The 24,112-nt window shown below is 46.5% G+C and overlaps 1 protein-coding gene across 19 annotated transcripts in view; it reads right to left on the bottom strand.

Annotated features, from left to right (window-relative positions):
* The window catches only part of SHANK3 (SH3 and multiple ankyrin repeat domains 3), a 396,403-nt gene that overhangs the window by 256,826 nt on the left and 115,465 nt on the right, over nt 1-24,112 (bottom strand). For all 19 annotated transcript variants that reach the window (XR_011327682.1, XM_069801392.1, XM_069801393.1 and 16 more), the window contains one exon: nt 14,731-14,797. Coding sequence is in view for 18 of the 19 variants with exons in the window: in XM_069801392.1 (XP_069657493.1) it covers nt 14,731-14,797 (67 nt within the window). In the remaining variant the exon portion in view is untranslated. The remainder of the gene's footprint in view (nt 1-14,730; nt 14,798-24,112) is intronic.

Here is a 24,112-nt window from a genome sequence, read left to right as displayed (position 1 = left end):
AGCGGGCAGGATGCTGCCTGACGTCGAGCGAGGCCTCAGACCTGTGTCATCCTTGACCAAACACCCTGAAGGCACATCCCAGCTGTGCTGCGTGGCTGCACTCAGAATATTTTTCCAAGGAATATTTTAGGTTCAAAGTACAAGAATTTCAGGCTGCTGTAAATCTTCCTGTTGTCATAGCAACGCGATGCATTTGTTCTCTCCTGAGTTTCAACCACGTGGTGGGGGAATTTCTGCTGGCAGCGTCCGCGCTCCCCGTGGCGGCTCAGCCCAGCTCCCCAGCCTCCTGCTGCCAGCCGCCTGCCCGCACCCTTGGTGCTGCCAGCACCCCACGTCCAGGCCACCCCAACAGGAAAAATGGGTCAAAATGGTCACCCAGTGGCCACAGGCAAGGAGGGATGTCAGATGGAAAAAAGCAAAGCCTGGGCCGTGGATGTGATGCAGTCCCTGGGGTAAAACACGCTGTGGAGTCAATGCCTGGGAGTTTGCAGGACTGGAGCATGCAGGACACTGATGGACAGCCTGTCCTACCAACACAACACGCTGGAGAGGAAGCTGCAGTCATGGCTAGCTACAACCATTTCACAGGCAAAGCTGAACAGGTTTGGTTGACTGGGGCTGTTGACCCGAGTTCATGTATCATCCAGGCATATGATAGATCTCCAGGAGACAGTTAATTTTGTACTACCTCATGTCTCATAGAAAACCACTTTAAAAAAGAGAAGCAGATACTGAATGGATGTAAGTCGTGGTAACTGGCAGATCTAAAAATTATTAGAAATTGGAAATAGCCACTGGAAACACAAGGAAGTTGCTAGTCTCGAAGAGCTGTTTTCAAACCAAGCCAAGTCAGTAACTTTAAGATGGTTCTTGGAAAAAGTACAGAATTACTTTCAGTAAAAGTGCCGAATGCTGCCTAGTGATAAAAGCACATCAGTCAGTGCCTGAATACCTTTCCAAACCGAAGGCCAAGGCACATACTGGTCAAGTGAGTACATCCATGGTGTGCTCCAGGGACCAACACCATAGGTGAAACCAAGTGATCATGAGGATTGTAGCCTGAGAAAGGCTGTGAGCTCATAGCGTCAACCAAACACGAGCTCAGTGTTGTTCCGCCAGAATAGAGTCAATCTGAGCCTGTTACGTCTAAGCTGTGGACCAGCGACACCCCAGAGAGGTGCTCTCAGCAGTGCTCCATCAGTAGGCACTGTCTCAGCTGGAGAAATCCAAGTCTGGATCCACACCGTATGAGAATTTTGGTAAACAGGAAATATTCAGCAAGAAAAAAATTCAAGATCTAGAAAAATCTGCCTGGACCATTCTTCCCCCCATCCTGGGAGAAGGCAGGAGCAGCAGTCAGCCCTTTGCAGATGACCAGTGACACCCGTGCTCTGCACCAGCTGCTCAGGCAGAGTCCATGCTGTGCCCGGCTGTGCACATCCATTACCACAAGGAGGTAAAAAGGGCCACTCAAAGCACCAGAACTACAGCCAGACCCACACTGAGGTACTGGTCTGGTTCATCGCTCTTCCATGCATGACTGGGCTCAGCACCATTGGTCTTGACACCAAACCAAGAAAGAAAGAAATAGAAAAACAAGAGTGCAACGATGAAAACTTCAGACAGCAGGAGTTGGTCTGGGGTTGCTTTAGGGTGCTTTATAAATTAATTATTAGTTTCTTGATACTAATTGCTTAGGAAAAAAACCCATAACTGTATATTGAACTGATCATATACCAGCTTACTGTACAATAATCCTATCGGCGAGCTGTTTTTACCAAGCTGACAAAAGAAAAGGAAAAAAGAAAAAAAAAAGGAAGCAAAAAAAAAAAAAAAAAAGCAGAGATTTACCTCTGTCCTGGTTTCAGCTGGGATAGAGTTAAACCACAACAATCTCGCAAGGGAAAAATGAAGGACACCAGGCAGGAGATCCTTTTGGTCCGTGCTAGATCTTCTCTGCTCCTGGTTGCCTAAGCTTAACTGAAAAGCAGTAATCCTGTCCAGTCCCTGCTCTCCCCACTGCACAGACTTCACACCAGGGAGATGTCAAATGGGTCAGGGTCAGGTTCAGAGGGGGAAGATTGGCACAGTTCATGGCAAGACATTCACAGTAAGCACCAATTATTAGGCAATGAGACACAAACAGGTTGCTCAAGGACTCACTGGTAAAAGGGAAGGTACTTTATAATTCTTGACAGAGGTCAGGGCAAGTGCTTTAATTTAGCCTGTCAAATAAATCACCTGGTCGCCCATTTCCACACTCTACGCAAGAGCAGTCATCACCTTATATATTCAAAGTGCTCCCTCCCAACACCAAAATTATAGCGTCTACCTTAAAAACAAAGAAAAACACAACCTCTGTCTCAGATTCACACCAGAGAGGAAGAGCAGAGAGGCTGGAGAAAGCAGCCCAGGACCACTCTGCTACTCACTAATCCACTCATCGTAACACCAAATATAAGAGTCCCTGAAGCACAACATAACACAGCATTTACAGGAGTAAACAAGAAGGCATCCAGGTCACATAACAGGTTGTAAAGCCAAAGTTTCCTGAGTATTTCATTCTACAAGCATATTAAGAGGATGCTATTATAGCTGCAAAGGCAGCCTCTTGAAAGACAGGATGTGCCTGCACAGTCTGTGTAATTTTAATTTAGCCCCCAGCGCACAGCAACCTCACATGAGGTGGGATTCAGCCTCTTTCATTTGCCAAAGTGGGATTTAGGCACAAGGGAGTCACATGAGTCCCAGAAATGAGTGAAAAAACCTGCTTTCCAGCACTATCACAGGAGAACAGACTTTCAGCTGATACACATTTAGATTGCAAAGTTCCCTAGGCTCTCAGGTGTCCAAACATGCTCGGACATCTCCTGACCTACGCAGCTGCAGCCAAGGACCCAGGTTGTCTACCCTGGCACATAGAGAAAGCTCAGGGGGGACTCAGCAAAGCCCTCAGGAGTCTGAGAGCAGAGGTACAGATGATGGAAACCTTGCCTGCCCTGACTTCAGTGCTTAGCTTCTGGTGCCTGGACTGCCTCAGGGCCATTTCAGGGCCACTGTACAGCCAGGAAGGCAACTGGACCAAGATCAGATGTTTCTACACAGAGGTTGGAGAGCTAGAAATGACAGTCTGGCTTTCACCAAGAAGGTTGATGAGTAGACATCCAGGCAGCTTCACAGGAGAAGGGCAATCAGAGGAATACAGCTACCACTTGTGTGAGCAATATAGCACTGCACTCCCCAGATACTCCAGCGCTTCCCCAAAGCCCTCATCTAAGCACGGATTTATGTCCAGCCAGTCTGGAAGCTCTGCCATGCAGATACAACACAAGCCTGGGTCTAGTCTCACAACAGAAATTAGATATATTCAGAGAGATACAACCGTGTTCTCAGACATGATATGCAATGAGATGGAGATGGCAAGGGAGATGAAAACTGTTGCATGTGGCATTAATGTGGAAGAGAAGACTCTGTGCCACAGCCAGGTGGCAAAAAGGACAGGAGAGATACCCACATCGCATGGGATATAGGCTGGGGCAAATCCATAAAACAGATCCTGAAGCAAAAGAGGAACCGGTGGAGGAGGTTTGATGTTGAAGGATGCTATGGGCGCACTTATTTGCACGAGAAAGTCCAGCAGGAGGTCAGCATTTGGCACAGTCACAAGGACAGCAAAGGCAGCAGGAACATGTCCAGGGACCACAGCAGACAGAAAATCGAGGCCACTGCATACACGGGACAGCAATGTGGGCAAAGGACAACTGCAGTCTGCACTGACAGCAGAGCCTGGCTCAATGCTGGAGCCCCCTAGGCATCCTCTTATTGATGTTTTTAAATTGGCCTTTCCTAGGAGAGGTAAGCAATTGGCCTTTCCTAGAAGAGGTAAGCAACGGACCAACAACCCTAAACTGTGATTTGCGGTTTACTTCTCTCCCTGGGGGAACATCATGTGTTCAAAAACAAAAGCCTTGGGGAAACCCTCTGCTGTTCTGAGGGAAACAAATGAAAGACAAGAACTTCCTACTAAGGTTGAAAGCATTGAATTAACTGTAACTCTGTTTTGAGCACCATGCTTCAGAAGCCCTGGCTCCTTAACAGAGAACAACGCACAAACCAGCCACGTGCTCACAACAGCCAAATTACATTTGTGTAGCTACATCCATCCCACTCTCCAGAATGTGCAACAATACCAGGCCCACTGAACATCTTAAAAACGCAGGAGGAGCTCCCCTCTGCCCGTGCTGCCCTGCAGGACAGCCAGTGCCCAGCTCCTGCACCATGCCAGCAAGGATGCCACAGTCCCACCTGCTCTGCTGGCTCTAACTCTAAGGGCCAACCCCCTCCAGCACAGCAGAGTGGCTTCATCCAGCCAAAAATTAGGTTACCCTCAGCTTTACAGAGAGCTTAGTCTTCTGTTCAGAAGGACATTGAGCAAGGTTTCCTTCATGCCGCTCTCCCCGTTGCATCCTCTGTGCGAGCCCCAGCTTGTCACCGAGATGGGACCCTGCCCCATCCCCTGGCAGCCGTTGTCACAGCAGGACGAAGGACTGAAATTATGCTCCTCGCCAGAAAGAAGGCAGCTGAAAGGGACGGCTGGAGAGGGCTCCCAGCAGGCTGAGGATCTGTTGCAGGACACGAGATGTGTCTCATCCAACAGCTTCCCAATGCCACAAGATGGAGGCACCCCCCTCGTCTCCCCCAACTGCATGCTCCACCTGCGCTGGGTGCCAGCCCCCAGGCATCAGACCAGCCCAGCATCTCAACTCATCAGCCTCCTGTAAAGCACAGGCAGCAAAATACAAAATAAAACCAATTAATAACCGTGCAAGAGTATTTTTATTCTGGGTCAGTGAAAACCAGAGCCATGCAAGTTAGGGGTGGGAAAACATGCAGGAGCAAGGTGGACTGGTGGACAAGACCCACCTTGGGCTGGGAGCTGAGACCAGCAGAGCTCTGTCCTAGTGCCAGGGAACCGCAGAGGGAACAGCAGTTGGCCGCAGCCCTGGGGTTTCCAGCCAGGGAGGGGGCAGGGACTGCCGGGGCAAGAGCCAGCAAGGAAAGAGCACGATGGGGTGCACACAGCGGGGCGTTCCAGAAGCCCCCACAAGCTAACAGCAGACAGGGAAGCAGTGCGGTCTGGCTACCTGTGTCCTCAGGCCCCTCACATAAGCAGTCGAGAGGTTTGGGAACAAGGCTCGGAGAGGGCAGGTTTCCTCCCCAGGGAGCGTGGTCCCCGGCCAGAGCCAGGGCAGCCAGCCCAGCGGAGGCAGGGGGACACAGTCAATGTCCCCCACAGGCTGGGGGAGCGGAGCACCCAGCCAGGACACAGGTCCTCGTCCCCCAGCCTCAGAGAAGGGACAGGGTGGCAGGAAGAGACCTTGGACCTGGCGTGAGACCCAAGGAGCTGCTCCCCAGCTGGGGTCTGATGTGCTAAACCTCAGCAGGGAGACTCAGGTTTTGTACAGGCGGTTTACTCATAACACCAATTTACAATGGGAAGAGCCGATCCGCCTTGGTTTGGCAGGTGAAATCCTTGCCAGGATGCTCAGTGGTGCTGTGGCATGCTGCGATGCCCCAAACCACCATCAGAGTCCCGAGGCACGCTTCAGCCAGCCCTGCGGGCTGCACAGCCGGCTTCTCAATGCTCCTCAACCTGCCTGAAACTGGTAATAATAACAGTAATAATAATAACAAACCACTGAGCCAGAAGTCCAGCCACCAGGTGCCAGAAACAGGATAGTTCTAGGCTGCTGCCAGATAGCCACTTCTAACAAAGGTTTCCTCTCCCCATCCCCCCAGATCCACTGTCCCCAGTGGGGAAGGGAGGGAAGTGAGAGCAATAAAGAAAAAAAAAAAAATTGTGCAGTTCATACAATCAGCTTTGAAGATTCTTTTCTATACCTTCTCAAGAGTTTAATCAAAGTATGTTTACTGGGTTTCTCGCAGCAATATGAATCACTTCAGTTACCATGACAGCGCTGCTCGAAGCAGCACAACCATGCCCCAGCCAGGCTGGTTCATCTGATGCTCCCGCATTTGCTTTCTGCCCTCCAGAATGGGAAACACATGGCTCTTGACTCAAAAATGCCTCTCGCCTCTCAGGTGCAGTGGAAGCAGGATGCAGCCGGGGCTCCCAGAGGAGTTCCCAGCCCCGAGATGCTGCACGGGCGCCTGGGCGGCACCTGGACCACGCTCCAAACAACTCCAAGCTGCAGTCTAATGAACCAAAGTGTAATCAACACTCGGAGGTTATTTAGATTGGCTGGCTCAATGTTAAATATTCATGTAAAAGAGCAAAAGCACGCAGAGTGCAAATGTCTCCACAGTTCCAAGCTGAGAGGCCACATTTACATTTTAATAGTGGAAAATTACAAAGCAAACTGGAGAAGGAGCATAGCATCTCCCCTTATGCGGCACAGAGCAGATTATGCCCAGGCTTCTCTCCCATGCAGAAGAGAGAGGCTACTCCAAGAGACCTTCCAGGTATTTTTTTTCTAGGAATGAAAACTAAAGGAAAAGGATAAGATGATGAGGCAGACCAGAACCTCTCGGCTCTAAAGAGGGAGCTGGTAATCTACCTCAGTACTGAGCAGCAGTCCACTGAAAGGAATTATAGCCTCATTATATTATTTTTTTTTAATAATAAAAAAATCATCCTCCATTTCTCCAGCCATCTCGGCTCTCGATCTACCGATCGAGCTGCCTCTCAGCTACCGATCTTCACACCTTCTCTTAGAGCCACCCCCCTCCTCTCCCACCTGCCCGTCCTCACTCCTTCACCTGAATGCAGGTCCCTCGCCTCGTCCTGCTCAGTCCCAGCCCTTCACAGCTGGAAACAGATTTTACTCTGCATTTGTAAAATTTGAATTGAAACTGCTAGAAGTACACATTAATTAAACTTGCTAGTTTTCCCCTACAAGCATCCTCAGGTGTGCTGGCAATTCACCTGTGAGTGGTACTCCGAGATGAGATTTTCAGCCTTTATCTTCAGACAAAATCCATCAGCCTGATGCATCTCAGCACTGGAAATTTTTCCTTGCAAGAGTTTGGTGCATTTTTCATTCCTCTGTTTCACCTTGTTACATTCAGCACATCAAGGGTCCTGCTTGGACTATCAAGCCATTGCTAAATCCCCCAGAGGAACTCCTAACAACTGCTCAGAGCTGTTACAAGCGGCACGCAATTAAATTAACAATGATGATAACAGAAAATCGGAAAAAATCTAATGACTGTTTCTGATCCGTCTTTCAAGATAATTCCCATAAATACCTCTGTACCGGCAAAAAAATGCACCCAAGACGAAAATGGAGCATTTAAAACTTCCCCCACAATTCCAAGGATAGCAGTAACCAACACTTGTTCAGTTATGTACATTTAGATTAGCAGGTCGAAAGCTTCTGCAGCAGAGTTCAAAAGAATTTGCAATACAGCTCACTGAGTCACTGGCCTATATTTATAATACTCCTTCAAAAGCTCCAGAGATGGGGAGGCAGCTTTGAAAGGGTCAGTGGAATGATTCCAATAACCGTACAGAGCTTAGCTTCATATTATTTCCAGGAAAAGCTTGGAAAAACTGAAACAGGACACTCATAAATTAAGAAAAAGAAATAAGAATTTAATTTATATCAGCCAGGATGGCTTTAAGAGCTCAAATCTCACTGACAAAAATACCTGCTGACATCATAAGCTTGGGTGAAAACTGCTGACCCTATGATATTCTGATTACATGCTACCACTGGACAAATTACCAGAGCACATTTTAACAGACACAATAATTAATTGTTAATGGAGAACAACAGTTGGGAATATTTCCAATATTACCCAGTCAGTAGGTTCTTAGCACAGTAGTATTTATATTTTGTCTTTATCAATGACTTAGAAAAAATACAGATCATTGGCAATAAAAGTACAGGTGGATGCAATGACTGGTCCAATGACATTGGTCAAATGTCATTGGTGAACACGGGTAGATTTAGATTGGACGCAAGAAAGAAATGTTTTATGATGAAGGTGGTAAGACACTGGAACAGGTTTCCCAGAGAAATTGTGGATGCTCCATCCCTGGAAGTGTCCAAGGTCAGGTTGGATGGGGCTTTGAGCAACCTGGTATAGTGGAAGATGTCCCTGCCCATGGCAGGGGGGTTGGACTGGATGATCTTTAAAGGTCCCTTCCAACCTAAACCGTTCTGTGATTCTATGACATACAAGAAAGGGTATCAACAGAGTGAAGTCTCAGGCATTTGGTAAGACAGGATCATCTCAACACACTTCATCACAGCCTGATGCAAGATGAAGCATCTGGGGAACACAAATGGAGGTTGTACAACATAGAACTGTTCCTTGAAAAGCAGTGAGACTGAAACAAGCCCGTGAGTCCTGACACAAACCACCTGAGGACAGACTCCCAGACCAACACAGCGAGCAGAAAAGCTAACATAACCAACAGATATATCAACCCTGAAAAGGGTAGCATCGTCTGTTCATCCATAAGGTTATTATGGAAAAATGCATTAAATTCAGCCCACATTTCCAAAAATAATGTTAAAAAACAGCAAGTGTTCAAAATAAAGCTATGCAATGGTTCAGAAGCTGGTCAACCTGATCTATATTAAGAAAATAACAAAACAGAAACTATTCATGGTGTGCCAAGGTGACAGAGTCACAGTCATATTTGTATACTGGGAAAGAGTTCTTGTGCAAAAGTTTGCATAGACTTGTGCAAGCATTACTGGTTTTGTCACAAGATGACAATACTGGTCACTCTGGTCTTAAAAATTTATTTTTCCATCAGTAGCTTTTTGAGGAATTTTTCAAACCAACGATGAAAAAATAGATTTCTCCTGTGAGGTCATCCTTGAGCAGGCCTATGGTCACTGGTGGCCTGACCACATCCCCTGCAAAAGGGGTGGCGAAGAGCTTTCAGAGAGATGAGGGCAAGAGGAGTATCCTGGAGGCAGGCTCACAGCATCCCACAACAGTCCCCTAGCCAGCCTTGGGTGAAAATGAAGGATCAACAGCTACCAGCATTCCACCATGGAGAAACAAGTCTCCCAGTGAGGTGCAGATGTCTGAGCAGCACCACGAGGTGCAGGCATCCCTTCTCTTCAGAGAGGGGAAACCACAGCGTGAGGAGCTGCTGTTCTCAACTACATGCCCAATATACAAATAAACTCTAAGATTCGACTTTACCCAGCCTGAATTTTAACTCTGTTCCCAAACAAGTACTGCCACCAAACACAGCTCAGTCTTCCCAGCCAGGAGTGATTTTCTGCAGAATATCTATGTTCTATGACCATCCTATGACTTCTGCTGTGGAATGTCCCTAGTCTGGACCACTGAATTTGCTGTGCCAAGAAGAGTATGAAACCCACCTCTACCCTGCTGTAACTGAAGAGCAACTTCTGGCAGGACCCAGGAGCTGTTCAGTTGTCCCATCATATTTTACTGCACTTTTTGCAGAGAACCATACCCTTTCTTATGAACTGCTGGACTGGTCAGACCAAGGCCTCACATAGCTTAATATTCTGTCTGACAACAGCGACCAAAAAAAGTCTTCGTAGAAGGCACACAAGAAAGAAGGGCACATAGAAAGCTATCGTTCTCCATCTTATCTCTTCGCCACTGCCAACTTGCAGATTTCCAACCATTCTTATAAACAAAGTAAGTTCAGAAAGAACATCTATGTTTGTTACACATTCCAAGAAGTTTGACACAATCGGACAAAAAGGAATAAAGTTTTCCATCATACAAGAACTCATTTATGGCTTCCATACAAAGTTTTTCAACATCCACTCATTTAGCACTTTCCAAAAATTTCTCTGAGAAGGGATCAAGGAGAAAGGTTAGAAAGGAAGAATAAATGTCATAACCTCTACTTCTGCTTGTCATACACGTCCGTCTGAGATTTTCTTGGAGCTATGCTGTAGAACGGCATAGAAGAAGTTCTCTCTGAGCTCAGTAGTGGTTAGAAATACTATTCAAACATAGGATACCATTACAAAAATACAGAAAGCAAAGCAGGCATCCCTGCGCCACCGTAGAAATCCCCCATCTCAAAAAAGAAGTAGTAGAGCCAGAAGAGGTTCAGACCAGTGCAACATGGATGGTCAAATATCTGAAACAGCATCACTTTTACTTCATGAAAGGAAAAATGTTTCATGGACTGTGAATATTATGAACAAGTTATTGGATCTTAGCAACAAGTGGTATGAAGTCATAGTGTCCTAAGGAAGCAAAATGCTGTCTTTTAAATCCTTTGGGGTGGGTTTCTCCTCTTCACAGGGGAGAACTTGAAGAATCAGTAGCACTGGAAGATGTTAGATTTTTCACATGCTGGGTAATCCCAGACTGAGCTCCCACAGACAGTTTCTGACAGATAGCTTTGCAGAGCATGGACATACCTGGAACAGGCTTCAGATAAGGAGGACACCTGAAGGACAAGGAGACACTGATCTTGGGTTGGCTCCAGGACACCCTCATTAATGAGAAATAACTTATTCTTTGGTTTGAGCTATGAAATCTCATAAAGCTGAGATTTCTTAGCAACAACTGATAATTCAACGCCCAAAGCCTCATGGAATCTTCCTAGTACGTCATGCTCTAAATTAATAACTCAGTGCCAGCTCACATGGAGAAGGGACTAGTGAACGGGGCCACATGCATCTGGGTATGCACTGCTTATCATCTTTCTGCCTGGGATGGACACCTAATAAGGAGTTCAGTGACCAGGTAATTTTCTGACCTATGCTATGTCCAATCTGTGTCTTCATATGCCTAAATACCTTGAAAAAATCCACTCCAAAGTAGCAGGAGAGAGGAAGGTCATGGTGCAATACTGCCCACACAGAGCTAGCGGTACACCAGGGGTGTAGGATCTCAAGCAGACATGGGGCAAGAGACTAACACATCCCAAAAGCAGAGACCACCATGGGGTCACTGAGGGATGAGTTACTCCCCACCCCTGCCTGTGCACCTAAGGAAAACAAGTGTTGTTATGGTGCACTTCAGTGTGGCAAACAAATGCTGGTGATCTCATACAGAGCTGCGGATCATCATTCTCCAACAAAAAGGTATTCCACGTAATATGGGGTAACTGTTTTGGGCTTCTTTATGACTGATAATGAATTAATTCCTTTGACTTGAAGTTGGTGGTTGCTTAGTGACCATGAATCATGACCTGATTATATTCAGTGTAAGAAAAGGGAAGACAGTCCCAACCAGTCTTACATACGTGTAACGCTTAAGGCTAATCTCTCAGTATTGAACTAATGTTGTATTATTCCTCCAGATCTACTTTCACGTAGGGAGAGAAAACATGAATGAAAATCAGGAGTTTTTAAAAAATTAGCAAACAAAGAAAAAGTTATAAAACCACAATTATGAAACAAAACATCTATTGTTAAATGCCTATTTGGACAATAGTGGCAAAGTGAAGACATCAAGTAGTACTGCAGAATATATTTATTCTGTAATTATGGAAAATAATTGAAATCAATATGAAGTTACAATACACTCAAAATTGGTAAGGGGAGCTATAAACATTGAAGAAAAACAAGTAGTTTGTAAAATGGAGGCAACTTCAAAAAAAAGCTTTTGGGTCACTTTGTAGATGCAGAAGTATATCCTAAAAGAAGCAGTAAGAGGCATTTGTGTCATCATGATGACAAAGCAGACACAGCTACTAATTAGCTAAACCAAATACTTTAAAACTTGCAGGCTAAGAAAACTTCCCAAAAAGATGGATCATGAAGATTACTGAGCAGCTGGCACAGGATCCAACTGATAAAAAAAAAAAAAGTGTAGTTAACACCACTACAAATGTTTTAACAAAAAACAGGTAATGTGGTGCACATCTCATTTTATTGAGTGGAATTACACATTTGACTGATAAAATATCGATGTGGATTTAAGACTTGAACGCCAATGTGAAATACCAGGAGGCAGGCAGTGGCACTCCGGAGAGGCCCCGAGGTTCAGACACAATCCCATTTGCATTGTTTCCCATTGACCAGCTCCTGGTGTTCCTGCCCAACACGCAGCCTTTTTCCACTGCCATCTCTAGGGGCTGTGCTGGGAACTAGACACCTGGCTCAGGACCACCTTGGAGTGAGCTCTCCCTTTACAGCCCCTACAAACCAACTCAAGGTTGCTACAGTAGGTGGCCTGGGTACTTTCCCAAGGCACTGCCAGTAAACACGCTTAACTAAGAACATCTCCAGATCTGCCTGGAGTGCTCGGAGACCAGGCTCTGCAGCCCTACCCTAGGAAGGGAGGGTTAGGGCTGCCCTCACTGCTCTGCAGAACCATTCCCGTACAGGTGCACTGACCAACAAGCACCAGGATGTGCCACAGAGGGTCTGTGGTGGCATTGACAAGTCCTCGTGATCCAACCTCGCAGGTCTAACCACAAAAATAAAGCACAGCAGTTGCCATTCATGGCATTCTCTGTCTGCAGATCAATAAAACATGAGAATAAGGAAAAAAAAATGGAAATTATGGAACAGCCCAATTCCACAGTCTCTGCAAACATGTCCTACTCATAAGAACATGTTCTCCCTCCCCAGATTTGCAGCCTTCCACTCCAACCTTCTTCAGCCCCAGTGCTGGTGGCTGTGATGAAACAAGCGGCTCTCGGTATCTGAACCGACTGAAGGGACAGAGACCTGAGCACAGGGAACCACAGCAAAGCCTGCATGAGAAGTCCCGCAGGCCAGTGGGCTGTAAACAGCTGTCACTGACCACCCAGCATCCACCCTGGGCACCTCACATCAAACTGTGTTAACCCTGGCTAGTCCCATGGGCTGAATGCCTGTCAGTAGATGGAGCACATCAGGTGTTTTTCTGGAACAGTTTCTGGGTTCTTTTCACCTGAAAGAAATACAGTTCATGCCCTCTGGGCTTGCTCTACATTGTAAGACAAAGCACAGCAAGTGAGGACAGCCAGCTCCACCTCAGAGGAGCACTCCAGATCCAGACAGAAACACTGGTGAATGCTCCAAGAGCCTGGAAGTACAGCTACGTGCTAAGGGACATCCTGCAGAACGGAGCAAAGGCTGCTGCTAACCATCTTCCTCCCACAGCCTTAACACAGCAGGTTCTCTCCGAATATTTCTCATGGTGGGAGCCACCAATTATTGTCTCACAGGCAGACAAGTGCAGCCTAATATTGGGAACTCAAGAAGATTTCTCCAAGAGCTATCACTTACAATGCTGCCTTATGCTGCCCTTTCCTACCAGATTCCCGGTTTCAGTGTTTCTTCAACTGTTCTGATAGAACTATCAAAGAAAAGGCCAGACCAAGGACTGCCCCTTCCCCATCCCAAATAATGCCAGTCCGCTCTCCTCCAGTCAGACATTCACACCTCTCAGTCCTTAATGAACTTCAAAAAACAATTTCTCCTTGCTTGGGAAGTTCACTGCCAGCTCCCTTGACCCCAGGTGGATACCATCTGGACCTGCTGGTTTGCGTATGATTAGTTTGCAACTGTTACCTGACCTATTTTATATAAACAGCCATATCTAAAACATGAACAATTCATTCTACCTGACAGTTTTCATGCCCTTGTTCCTCACACTTTTTCAATAAAAATAATTGAGCCAGTCAATCACAGATTCAGATTCAATCATGAAAGATTTTAGGCTGGAAGGGACCTTTGGAGGTCATCTGGTCCAAAACCCCTCTCACAGCAAAAACAGTCACTTTCCTCCTGAATTAATAGGGTGGCTTTCTTGTGAGCACCATTCACTGATATCATTATAAGGAATTTTCAGGCTTTTCCCCATATCCTTTCTGACTCTTACACCTTCCCACAAATTCTCACCAGCTGTTTATAACTATCAGCAATAGCTAGCTGAGAAAAGAAGTGATAAAGGATGTCTTGGGGCCCAGGCTTCTAGATTCACAGCCACTTCCAAGAACCAAGGCTGTTTCAAACTCCACAAGTCTTTTTTCAGCCACTGACCAGACGACTCTGTACCTTCTGTGGAGGCACACACAGTGAGAATTAACTCTTTGCACTGGTTCCTCCATTGCTCTAGAGGGCTCTGGACCAATGAAATTCTCAGAATAATTCAAGCATTCAAAAACTGTTGATTTTATATGTGACCTAAAACTCAGTTTTGCATGGCTTATAATATATCGCATGATAATATCTACACCACAGAAGGACAGAAGAGATGCTGCAAGGAAAAAGGCTGCCCAGAAAATCCAAAAATATTCCTCCATAAAGAAGCAAGTACAACCAGAACGGCTGTTACTTCTTTTACTTACAGGAGCTTCAGGCTGGGGCAGCTCCATAACCATTATCACTGCTAAGACAGAGGATGTCTCCTCCTTGCACCAAGCCCAGTTAATAGCCTTAGCAGGAGAGGATTTCTAGTATGAAATGGCTTCAAGGATGCAAATAGAGAAAAAAAGGTAAGGGATTTTACAGAAGAGCTTTTCAGAGCTACTCCAGACTAATGGTTTGGCTAATTCTTTAGCTTAGCAATCTCAGCAGTCATAAGCAAACACTGGACTGAACAAACAGACTGGATACTGATGGCCCCAGAGGAAAACAGATCTGTCCCGCAACTCCCAAGACCCAAAACGAGCTGCAGGCTGCAGCCTCCACTGACCACTGCAGGCAGCGCCAGGAAACCACCAGTTAACAGACCCACACTAACACAGCCCTGGGCTCTACAGCAAGATTAAAAAGGGAGAAAAGGGTGAAGAAGAAAGATCAAACTCACCAACATCGGATTCTTTGTGGGTTTTGATGATTTCAGCCAATTCAAAATTTCCTGCAATGATGGCCACCTGAAAAGAGAGGGAGGGAAGACAGTTGAGCGGCTCTGAACAGCACCGATCCTGTGCTCGCTTGCACAGATTACGCCATATGGACTAATAACAGCTGCTTTCCATGGGGGAGGCAGAGCCAACAATTGTTCTGCCTCAGCTCATCCAGTCAGTAACCCCAAGGTGAAAATACGCTCTCGACACTGCAGGGAGAGCATATGTCCATGGCTTGTGCAACAAGAGGGTGGTGAATAGCTTGGAGATAACCATTCCCCTCTCCTCAGAGCCTGGTGGTGATGTCCCTAACACCAGCTAGGAATTAATCTTAGGTCTTCCAGGTACTGGCAAGATGTTCTCCAGCCTGGAGCTTTTCACTGAATCCTAGTTAGCCGATGAAAGGTGACTTACCAGCAACCGAGCTCCCTACATGTCTCATCCGAACAGTCCACAGGACTAACTCGGGCTTGCTCAAGGCTGTGCTGAGGCCAAGGAACTGCTCCCACTCAGAAAACTGCAGCAGCAGCTTGCCCCAGTAAAGCCACAGCATTTTAGACCAACATTAAATATTGCTTTGCCCACCACCCAATTCTGTGGTTTCTCTCCACAGGAAGAATCCTGGAGAACTCAAAGGAAGAAGAAAAGCAGGGAAGCTGAACATGGGCCTGCCAGCAAAACAGACGGACAAAACTCATCTGTCTTGCTCCAGGAACTGCTTCTACAGATGCTCACATCCTGGAGAACTACAGAACACCAACAGTCTACACGAAGGTAGGTTAACACGCGTAAGAGGAAAGAGACTGAAGCACTACTCTCCTGAAGTAAGACTTCAACCAATAGACTAGCAACATCACTTGAACTCTTTGTTGATTTCTTACATATTTGGGAAGAAAACCCCAAAACAGCACCACATGACAGCTAGTAAGGAAGAACAATCCAACATTTTCAGAACAAAGTGCAAAAGTATTCTTTTAACATGTGAAAGAACCACAGTGAGATGGGTAGAAGCACACAAAATCCATCACTGGTCCTTGGGAAATTAAACTGGATGAACTGCTCTGGACTGAACTGATTGAGTCCTGCGTTTGATGCCCCCACGAACCATAGCCACCTCTGCCCTTCCCACCCTTTCCAGCACACCCAGTCGCCCCAGTCACTGCTAAGCCTCTTAGGAGAGTAGCTTCACTCAGCAGCACCTACAGCTGATTTGGGAATGAGAAGCAGCTGGATCAAGCTGAGTCTGAGTGAAAACAAAGTGCTGCTGCTCAGAACATGAAAATGCATGTAAGAACAGGCTGAGATACAGCTGCAGGTTTTGCCTGTCCATGCTGGGACCATCGCCACCCCACACACCTTTTTCTTTTTAAGTTAGGGTTGGTATTTGAGAAGAACATATTTGATCAGGCAGGCAGCAGAAACCAAACCCTCCCAGACACTGACAAAGTCAAGAGCAATACTGGCAGCTCCAGCTGTTAAACGTTTCCCTGCCCTCCTACAAGAACAGCTTTTAGAAATACGAGGTTCATTTGCATTTTACCACTAACTTGTGATGAAGGGATATATTTAACTTGGTGACTCAGTACAGCATGCACACCTCTCTACTATGATCCTTTATCAGCAGAAATCATCTTACTATCCTCAGCTCAACAATGTTTATGTGAAAATTTTTTTTTCATTTTCTGAGGCTCAGAATTCATGCTCTACTCCTCAGCTAGAGCTGGAAGCAATCAGTGATGGCTGAAAGAATGGAAACCTTCCTTCTGCGTTTGGGAAATTAGGCCACAGTAGCAGAGAAAATCGAGCAAGAATCTCTGTTTTCCCCCAAGCTTGCTTCAAATTGCAATCTTTCTCTGTCTCTCCTTATATATACATCTACATTTATAAGGTTTGCTCTCCCAAAGGTCACATTCTTTGAGCAAAGAAAGCTTTTGTACAGAAGGGCAAATGACCTGAATTTGGGGAAATCTGACAGCAAAAATAACCAAACTGACAAAAGACTGGAAAGGAGAATTTAGAAAAAGCATGTGAACTTCAAAGTTCCTCAAACAAACAATTAACATATGGTCCACCATCTCTGTGAAAAATCCAAATTCAAAGTACAAATTATGAGTCTCATTAGACGTATGTCTCGGGAATACTTCCCCAAATGTATGGTGAATGTATGTGGAGCAGCTCCTGCCACTGCACGTACCCCGGGTGTCCTTCCAGGTCTGGCTGCAGGAGGTGGAGGTCTCCCACCACTGCACCCACCACCCCATGGGAGGTCTTTGCGCCAGGACAGCTGATGCTGCAGGCAACAGAAGCTCCCTCTCTCCCTGCCTTGGAAGCGTTATGACTTCCAGGAAAGGTGAGAAGAAACAAACTGGATGAGAAGTCTGGTAAGAATGTAATCTCACATAAATCCCTAGGAAGGGAGAAGAGCCCTGCTGGTTACATTTTTCAGTCCAACTTGGAAAAAGCAAAGGAGATGAAAGGGTTTCACATATTGCATTGTCACCTCGGCTGGTGCTTCCCGGCACACTGGCTCCCCCAGCTATGAAACCACTGATGGCATTCCTGTGCCCACCTGCTTGCTCCTGCCCCAGCACCGCTTTGCTGCATGCAGTTGCACTGATGAAACCGTTTGAAAGACTGCACGATAGAGGAGTTCACTGATATGGTCTAAGTTAAAACCAATAGCTTTTTGAGGACAGATAAACAAGAAAAGGAAGTCTCATGGATAGAAACTCCTAAAAACTTTTTTTTCTTTTAATATTTCACAGCTAGCAATTTTAGTGCTTGTACACCAAAGTGGGAGGAATTGGTGACTATCAGAAAAAATGCTCTGACTTCCCCACAGAAGATAAATGATCTCATTTCAAGCAATAAGCCAGATGTCCCACATAGGAATGCTGTCTTAACATCACAGCCAAGCTACTTATCCTGGTGATGTCACAGAGACAGCAGACATTGTGCAAAGGGCATTTTTCATCATGTCTTGCCCTGATGTTACGAATGTAGATTCTGTCCTTCCGCATGTCACAGACAGAGCAATGAAAATCCGCATTCAGGCTGCACAAGACATACAATCGTATTATGGCTCTGGCACAGGATTAGTTTCTGAAATGCTGTAACACCTTGAGTCACTCCATAGCATGATATCAAAGTGACAATGCTTTTTCATCTAACAGCAATTTGCCTATTTTTATCTTTTTAGGCAAACTCGGTGATTTCTAAAAGTAAGAAGAAGGAGGGCCATCTGAACAGGCTGTGCAGCATCTAATATCAGTGTGCTTATAAGGTCTTAAAAGTTAACAGCAGAAAACAGAACGATGATTTAAATATTCCTGGTAAGAATCATAGCTCTGAGATCGGTTAGATCAGGTTCTGTGTATAACAGTACTATGCAAACATTCCCCCGCCAAAAAAAAAAAAAAAAAGACAAAGAAAAAGCCCACTACACTGCGTGAAACCATGAGAAGATCCCCCAGCCCCTCCTACCTTCTTGGCGACACAGGCTGGCACAGAGCCTGGGTAACAACCCATGAGGATTCACCACAAATGCAGCAACAGTGTGCCAAGGTGCAATTGTACAGAGGGGCCATCTGCAAACTGCTGCTGCACATCATGTCAGTGGGAGCAGTATCATGTCAGCTATCCACCAACCCGGCCCTCAAACCACACGGAGGGTGTCCAGTCTCTACGGAAGACAAACCAAAGGAACTCATCTCTATGTTGTCTAGGCCATCGGCACAGCTCACCAGGGCTGCCACCTCCTCACTCCACCTAGCACAGGTTACTCACAGAGGTGTGCAATCACTTGTTTGCCACCAAACATAAATCAAAGATGTGCAGAGACTGGTTAAACAACTTTAAACCATGGCACTTAACTGGGTTTTCATCCTGGGCCTGCTTTTATAATAATATATAATTTTTCTTGTTCTGAATTGTCACTATATATTAAAGGATCTGTTATCTCCTTGCACTGAGTTGTAATGTATGACAGAGAGTGAAGATGGATCTCAGATGGATGTGCTGAGCTATGGGAAGACATCATGTTTCTCAGCTCCAAAAGGTATCTCAAAGGGCTAGGGTCAAAGTGCTCTGACAAGGAAGAGGACAAGCTTATGTTACATGAAGAACTGATCCACCGCGAGCAGGAGCACAGGGGAGGCACCTCCGGGCTACAGGCAGCCAGGAAAGGAGCCCTGCAGACCAAACCCCACGGCCCCTCTGCACCCGCTGTCACCAGCCCTTGTCCTCCACATGCCGCAGACATGGATCTGCACAGAAACCACCTCCGGGAGAGATGACGGCTCCCCCCTCCCCAGGCAGCAGCCCTCTCTGGCAGGGGTAACAAACCCTGCAGCTGCCTACGCTCCACAGGCACCGTGCGAGTCCCAGCTGGCACGCCTGCTCAGACTGTCCGGCAGGACACGATGGGAGCTCCAGATCTCAGTCCTGCAGTTTTTCCGAGAAAGGACGAACCACAGCACAAAGGGGTATGCAACCTAATTTGACAATCCTGCTGGCACAGCCAGCATCTCAGTGGTCCTGTGGAGAGCTCAGGCAGGAGAATCTCCAGGGATAAGAGTCCTGGCCAACCTGCAACGTGGTATTTTACATGGGAAGTGTGAAGAATAGCTATCCTGGAGATTAAAAAAAATGGAGTCACTTTCCTGGTACAACAACAGTATGGCAGTGGGTACAATCACCTTGAACTTCTCACACGTATGGACACTGCTAGGTCCAAGGTGGATTTCCACCATTATTTGCTTTTTGGTCCTGAAAATATCCACAGTAAAGCACCATTCTCCTGTGATGAGGAAGGGACGAGTCCTCTGGTATGCATAGCTCACAGACAGGCTGCCACCACTGGAGACATCACCTTGTAAAGGTCTCAAAGAGAAGGAGAGTGGGGAACTGGGAGACAGAAGAGTAGCAACACATATCAACTAGCTATGAGTCACAGACTCCTAGCCATATGCATCTGAGCTGAGGGAAGCATCCAGTTGACATAAAAGCTGATAGGGATCTTCACGAAGTGGGAAGAAAAAGGAGAAAGAGGCAAAGGGATCAAGTTCAGTGGCAGGAGTTTCTGTTTTGATGATACCTTCAAAAGCAAATTACCTGGATGAAGGTCAGAAGAACACTGAGCAGACGCCCATGAAGATGACCAAAGGGCTGGAGCACCTCTCCTGTGAGGACAGGCTGAGACAGTTGGCTCTGTTCAGCCTGGAGAAGAGAAGGCTCTGGGGAGACCTTACAGTAGCCTGCCAGCACCTAAAAGGGGCCTACAGGAAAGCTGGGGAGGGACTTTTTACAAGGCCATGTAGTGATAGGACAAGGGGTAAGGGCTTTAAACTGAAAGAGGGTAGATTTAGGTTAGATGTAAGGAAGAAGTTCTTCACTGTGAGGGTGGTGAGGCACTGGAACAGGTTGCCCAGAGAAGCTGTGGCTGCCCCATCCCTGGGAGCGTTCAAGGTCAGGTTGGATGGGGCTTTGAGCAACCAGGTCTAGTGGAAGGTGTCCCTGCCCATGGCAGGGGGGTTGGATCTAGGTGATCTTTAAGGTCCCTTCCAACCCAAACCATTCTATGATTCTATGCCAGAGTGGCTCTGAAAACGCTGGTACGTTCATGCATTTTCATACCTGAAAAAGTACATACCCCCACCCACTGGAACCTCTAGTCTGGGAAGTGAAAGACTCTTTCTGAATCAGAGAAACCTCCAGGTTGTTTGCTCCGTATTAAAGCATGCCATGCTCTCAGAGGTATTTCTCAGTTGCAGACTGCAACAATTACAGAAGTCCAGAACTCCACTGTTATCGTCCTACGTGTGCAAAAAGCATCAGGAGCAGTGATGGCTATGGGGTGCAAAGGCAGGAGCAGAGCCATGAGGGAGGCAGGTGAGATGCAGTAGCAGTGGCTCTAGGAGATGATGGGGTGAGAAGGAAGCAATCATCAGCAGTGCTGCTGGGCAAGAACGGAGCAGACCTTCTGTGGAAGAGGAACGTAAAGGGCTTATTAGGTAGGGTGCAGGCAGCCAATTTAGTGTCATAACACATTCAAGCTACTCGGTTCTCCTCAGACCCTGAGAAGCATCTGTCAACATGCCAGACTCTGTTGTCAACAATTTTTGTATCACTTTACCTAAGACTTCTCCAATTATTGAGGCTTTCCATTGCTGATAATCTTCTACCTCTCTCCATTATCCCAGATAACAAGAGAGCAGAAGAATTCTTTTTAATCACCACACTTTATTGAATCAGGTAGCACTGCTATATGTCTGGACCTTTTTCAAAGTTGCCTACCTTTACTTGGCCAGGCAGACTTTAAGCATGTTCTATATTTGTTCTAGATTTCCAGAAATCTGGCAGTCCTACTAGGTCAATCCTACTGCTCACATACGGCAACTCCATCTGGGCTGCCATATGAGCAGAAACTCTAGATACGTTCACAGCAATGTGTGCTGCCATTACATTGCAGATGCAGCTAGTCTGATGCTTTCAGGGAGTGTCACTGGGGTCAGTCACTGTATGACTACGCTGTAGACCCAACACTTCCTGGAAGCAATAGACAGACCTCCTGTGCATGAGCTACACAGCTGATCTGGGACAAACACATCCCAAATGCCCTCTGTGCCTGCAAACCAGCCATGCAATGTGTACGCAGCAGATCCAATACTTCCTGGAAACAGCCAGCTTGTAGTCCATGGTCTATACAGCAAATGAGTATTTATTTTTTCCTACGGACCACACACACCAAACCCTTGATTTGTAAGAAGTACTTTAGCCAGGCAGCTAGACTAACATTCTGCCACTAAGCCTACAAGGAGTATCTGCGAATAGTCTGCATCAGACAATGGGTAGATGTAAATGTATATGAGGAAAAAAAAATGTCCACAGCTGCAACCAGTGAGCTATAGGCTGAGACAGAGAACTTTCTCAGTATTTTCAGATGAGGCACATGGAGCTACTGGAAAAACATGATGATTCTCCTAATGAGATGCATCACTAAACTATCCTAAAGAGAGGCAGATGATGCTGTAATCTCCTCCATCAAAGGGAGCAGGGTGTTCTGAACTCTAAATGCTTCTGGGAAGCTGGAACAAACCTTAAGAAGGTACCTTGAATCCATTATGCTGAGGAAGCCTTAGAGCTGGAGGAGGAGAAACATGACCTCCAGACTCTGAGGAGTGAATCTCACCTCTGTCAGGACTGACTTTTCCATTCCAGCAGGCTTGATAACCATCAGAACAGGCTATCAGGAGAACAGTGGTGTGTTAACCAAGAAGTACTGGTAGCAGCACCGCCAGCAGCCCTGGCACGGAGGTGTCACCTCCCCTACACCCTGCTATGACTCTTGCAGGCCATGGCAGCAGTGTGCTGGGCAGCCACACAGGCTGCCAAGAGCGATGTCCTGGAGATCACAATTTCCATGCATTTGTTGTGCTGCAGAAAGGCTCTAGAAATGAGCTTCAGCTTCCCGTAGAGACCAAAGGTGGGCTGGTAGCATCACCTGAAAGTTCACAAAAAGATTCTGCAAGGGAATAATGACAGACTCGGCCACAGCCACGATGGCATCTGCACAGAAACCTCCCAGTGCCACAAAGCATGCCTTAAAAATTCAAGTCATGGTTACTTGTCACAGGGAGCTGAATGCAAGGTCCATGGGTGGTCAGTGCCTGGGAAGAGGGTACTGCAGACACAGGAGAGAGGGGAGACATATCAGTGAGGATATTTCTTGTCTGCCATGTTCAGATGGCATCATGATGGATCGCGCTATCTAGAGAGGGCAGAACAGGATAGAGAGAACTGGCCAGTCCTCTGCAGGAAGAGTTGGTCAGTTTGGTCTCTGGTCCAGCCAGCACTGAAGGATGCTCTCAAGGGACTGGACAGAGTGTAGATCTGTGTCCAGAACGGTCCTTACCACCAGAATTAGAGATGGGTCTGGCAGACCTCCCGAGAGCTACCAGACTCAGCCTGAAGGATGGGGAAATGCAGGGCTTCCTATGCAAAGCAGAGACTTTTGTATAACATCTGTAACTGGAGTGTGACTGCTGCAGGTCAGGGAAGATTTCAAGTCAGCAACTTCATCTGGATAATCAAAGCTGAGATGGCATCTGACTCAGAATTAGATCAGTTTCACACTGAAGACTGGAGGAGGAGTGGGAAGGAGCCAGGAGGCCAGAAATCTGATCAATTTTTACAAGACAAGCTTCAAATTAAAAGAGAGAGAAAACAAATCAAATCAAATAATGGTAAGAAGAAAGCCTTGAGAGAGTAGGTAAATTAAAAAAAAAAAAAAAGTTCATCAGGCAAATGAAAGCTGCTGCCTGGTAAGCAGACAGCCCTGTGCCTGGAGCAGCACCCAGGCACATACCTCTGGATGCCACGTGTCCCGTGCAGGGCAGCAAGGCTGGGGCACTTCTCATTTGGCACATGCACTCACTCTGTGAGCAGGCCCACGCTCGGCTCTTAGAAAAAACAACTTCCAGCCTGTTACACAATGACAGAAAATCATTCATGGCCAGATAGTCTTCTCATAGTCTGCAATCTTTTACTCCAGCAACGGGAAGCCCAGTGCCCAACTATATTATGATTGATAAGAGAAGCTAAATAAACCAGTAGTCTACCAGGAAAAAACATTTTAAATCTATCACAAAGAAGAAAAGGCACAGGTCTGCCCTGGGCCCATCATGGACACAGATGATACAATTGTAGACAGCAACACAGAATAGGTAAGAAGGCAGGTGCTTAGTAGGAATAGGAAAATGCATCCTTCCCAGATGACAGGGTGTACAGAACAGAAGCCTCCCAGCTATAACAAAGGAAGACAGTAGGCAGCATTTACTAAACGTAATATTCAAATAGGCAAGTCCTGGTAAGTTACAGAAGGTCTTCAAAAAAGGAGTAGAGGAACTTTCCATACCCATTAAAATATTGGGTCTTGGAAAATTAGAGAAATTCCAGGGAACAGGAGAACTGTCAGTGGTTTTAAACACTTAAAATTATCAAAAGCATTGACCTTAGAAACTACGGGCTGAGCTGCCTGGCATCAGTCCCAGGGACACGAGGCAAAATGAGCATTTCTCCCACCACCAGCTGCCACGTCACCATCAGCCCCTCCGGACAGCCAGCAGCATCAGCGCCTGCCCCTGCCCAGGTCACCAGCAGCTCTGCAGCATGGTCAGCCTCTCCAGGCTCTTCTGGCACCATGGCTTGTGTGATGCTGGCCGCTCACGCTGGAGAGACTTCTCTGCATGTCCCACCTTCATCTGAGCACACCAAACTCTCTCTTAAAATAAAAAAAGTTCTATTCTATCCAAGAAAAGGCTAAATTCTAGATTAGAGTGGAAA

Source organism: Haliaeetus albicilla, chromosome 14 (assembly GCF_947461875.1).
Source record: "Haliaeetus albicilla chromosome 14, bHalAlb1.1, whole genome shotgun sequence".
Classification (NCBI taxonomy): Eukaryota; Metazoa; Chordata; class Aves; order Accipitriformes; family Accipitridae; genus Haliaeetus; species Haliaeetus albicilla.
The sequence above is the reverse complement of the archived record's forward strand: the minus strand, read 5'-3'. Positions and strand labels throughout refer to the sequence as shown.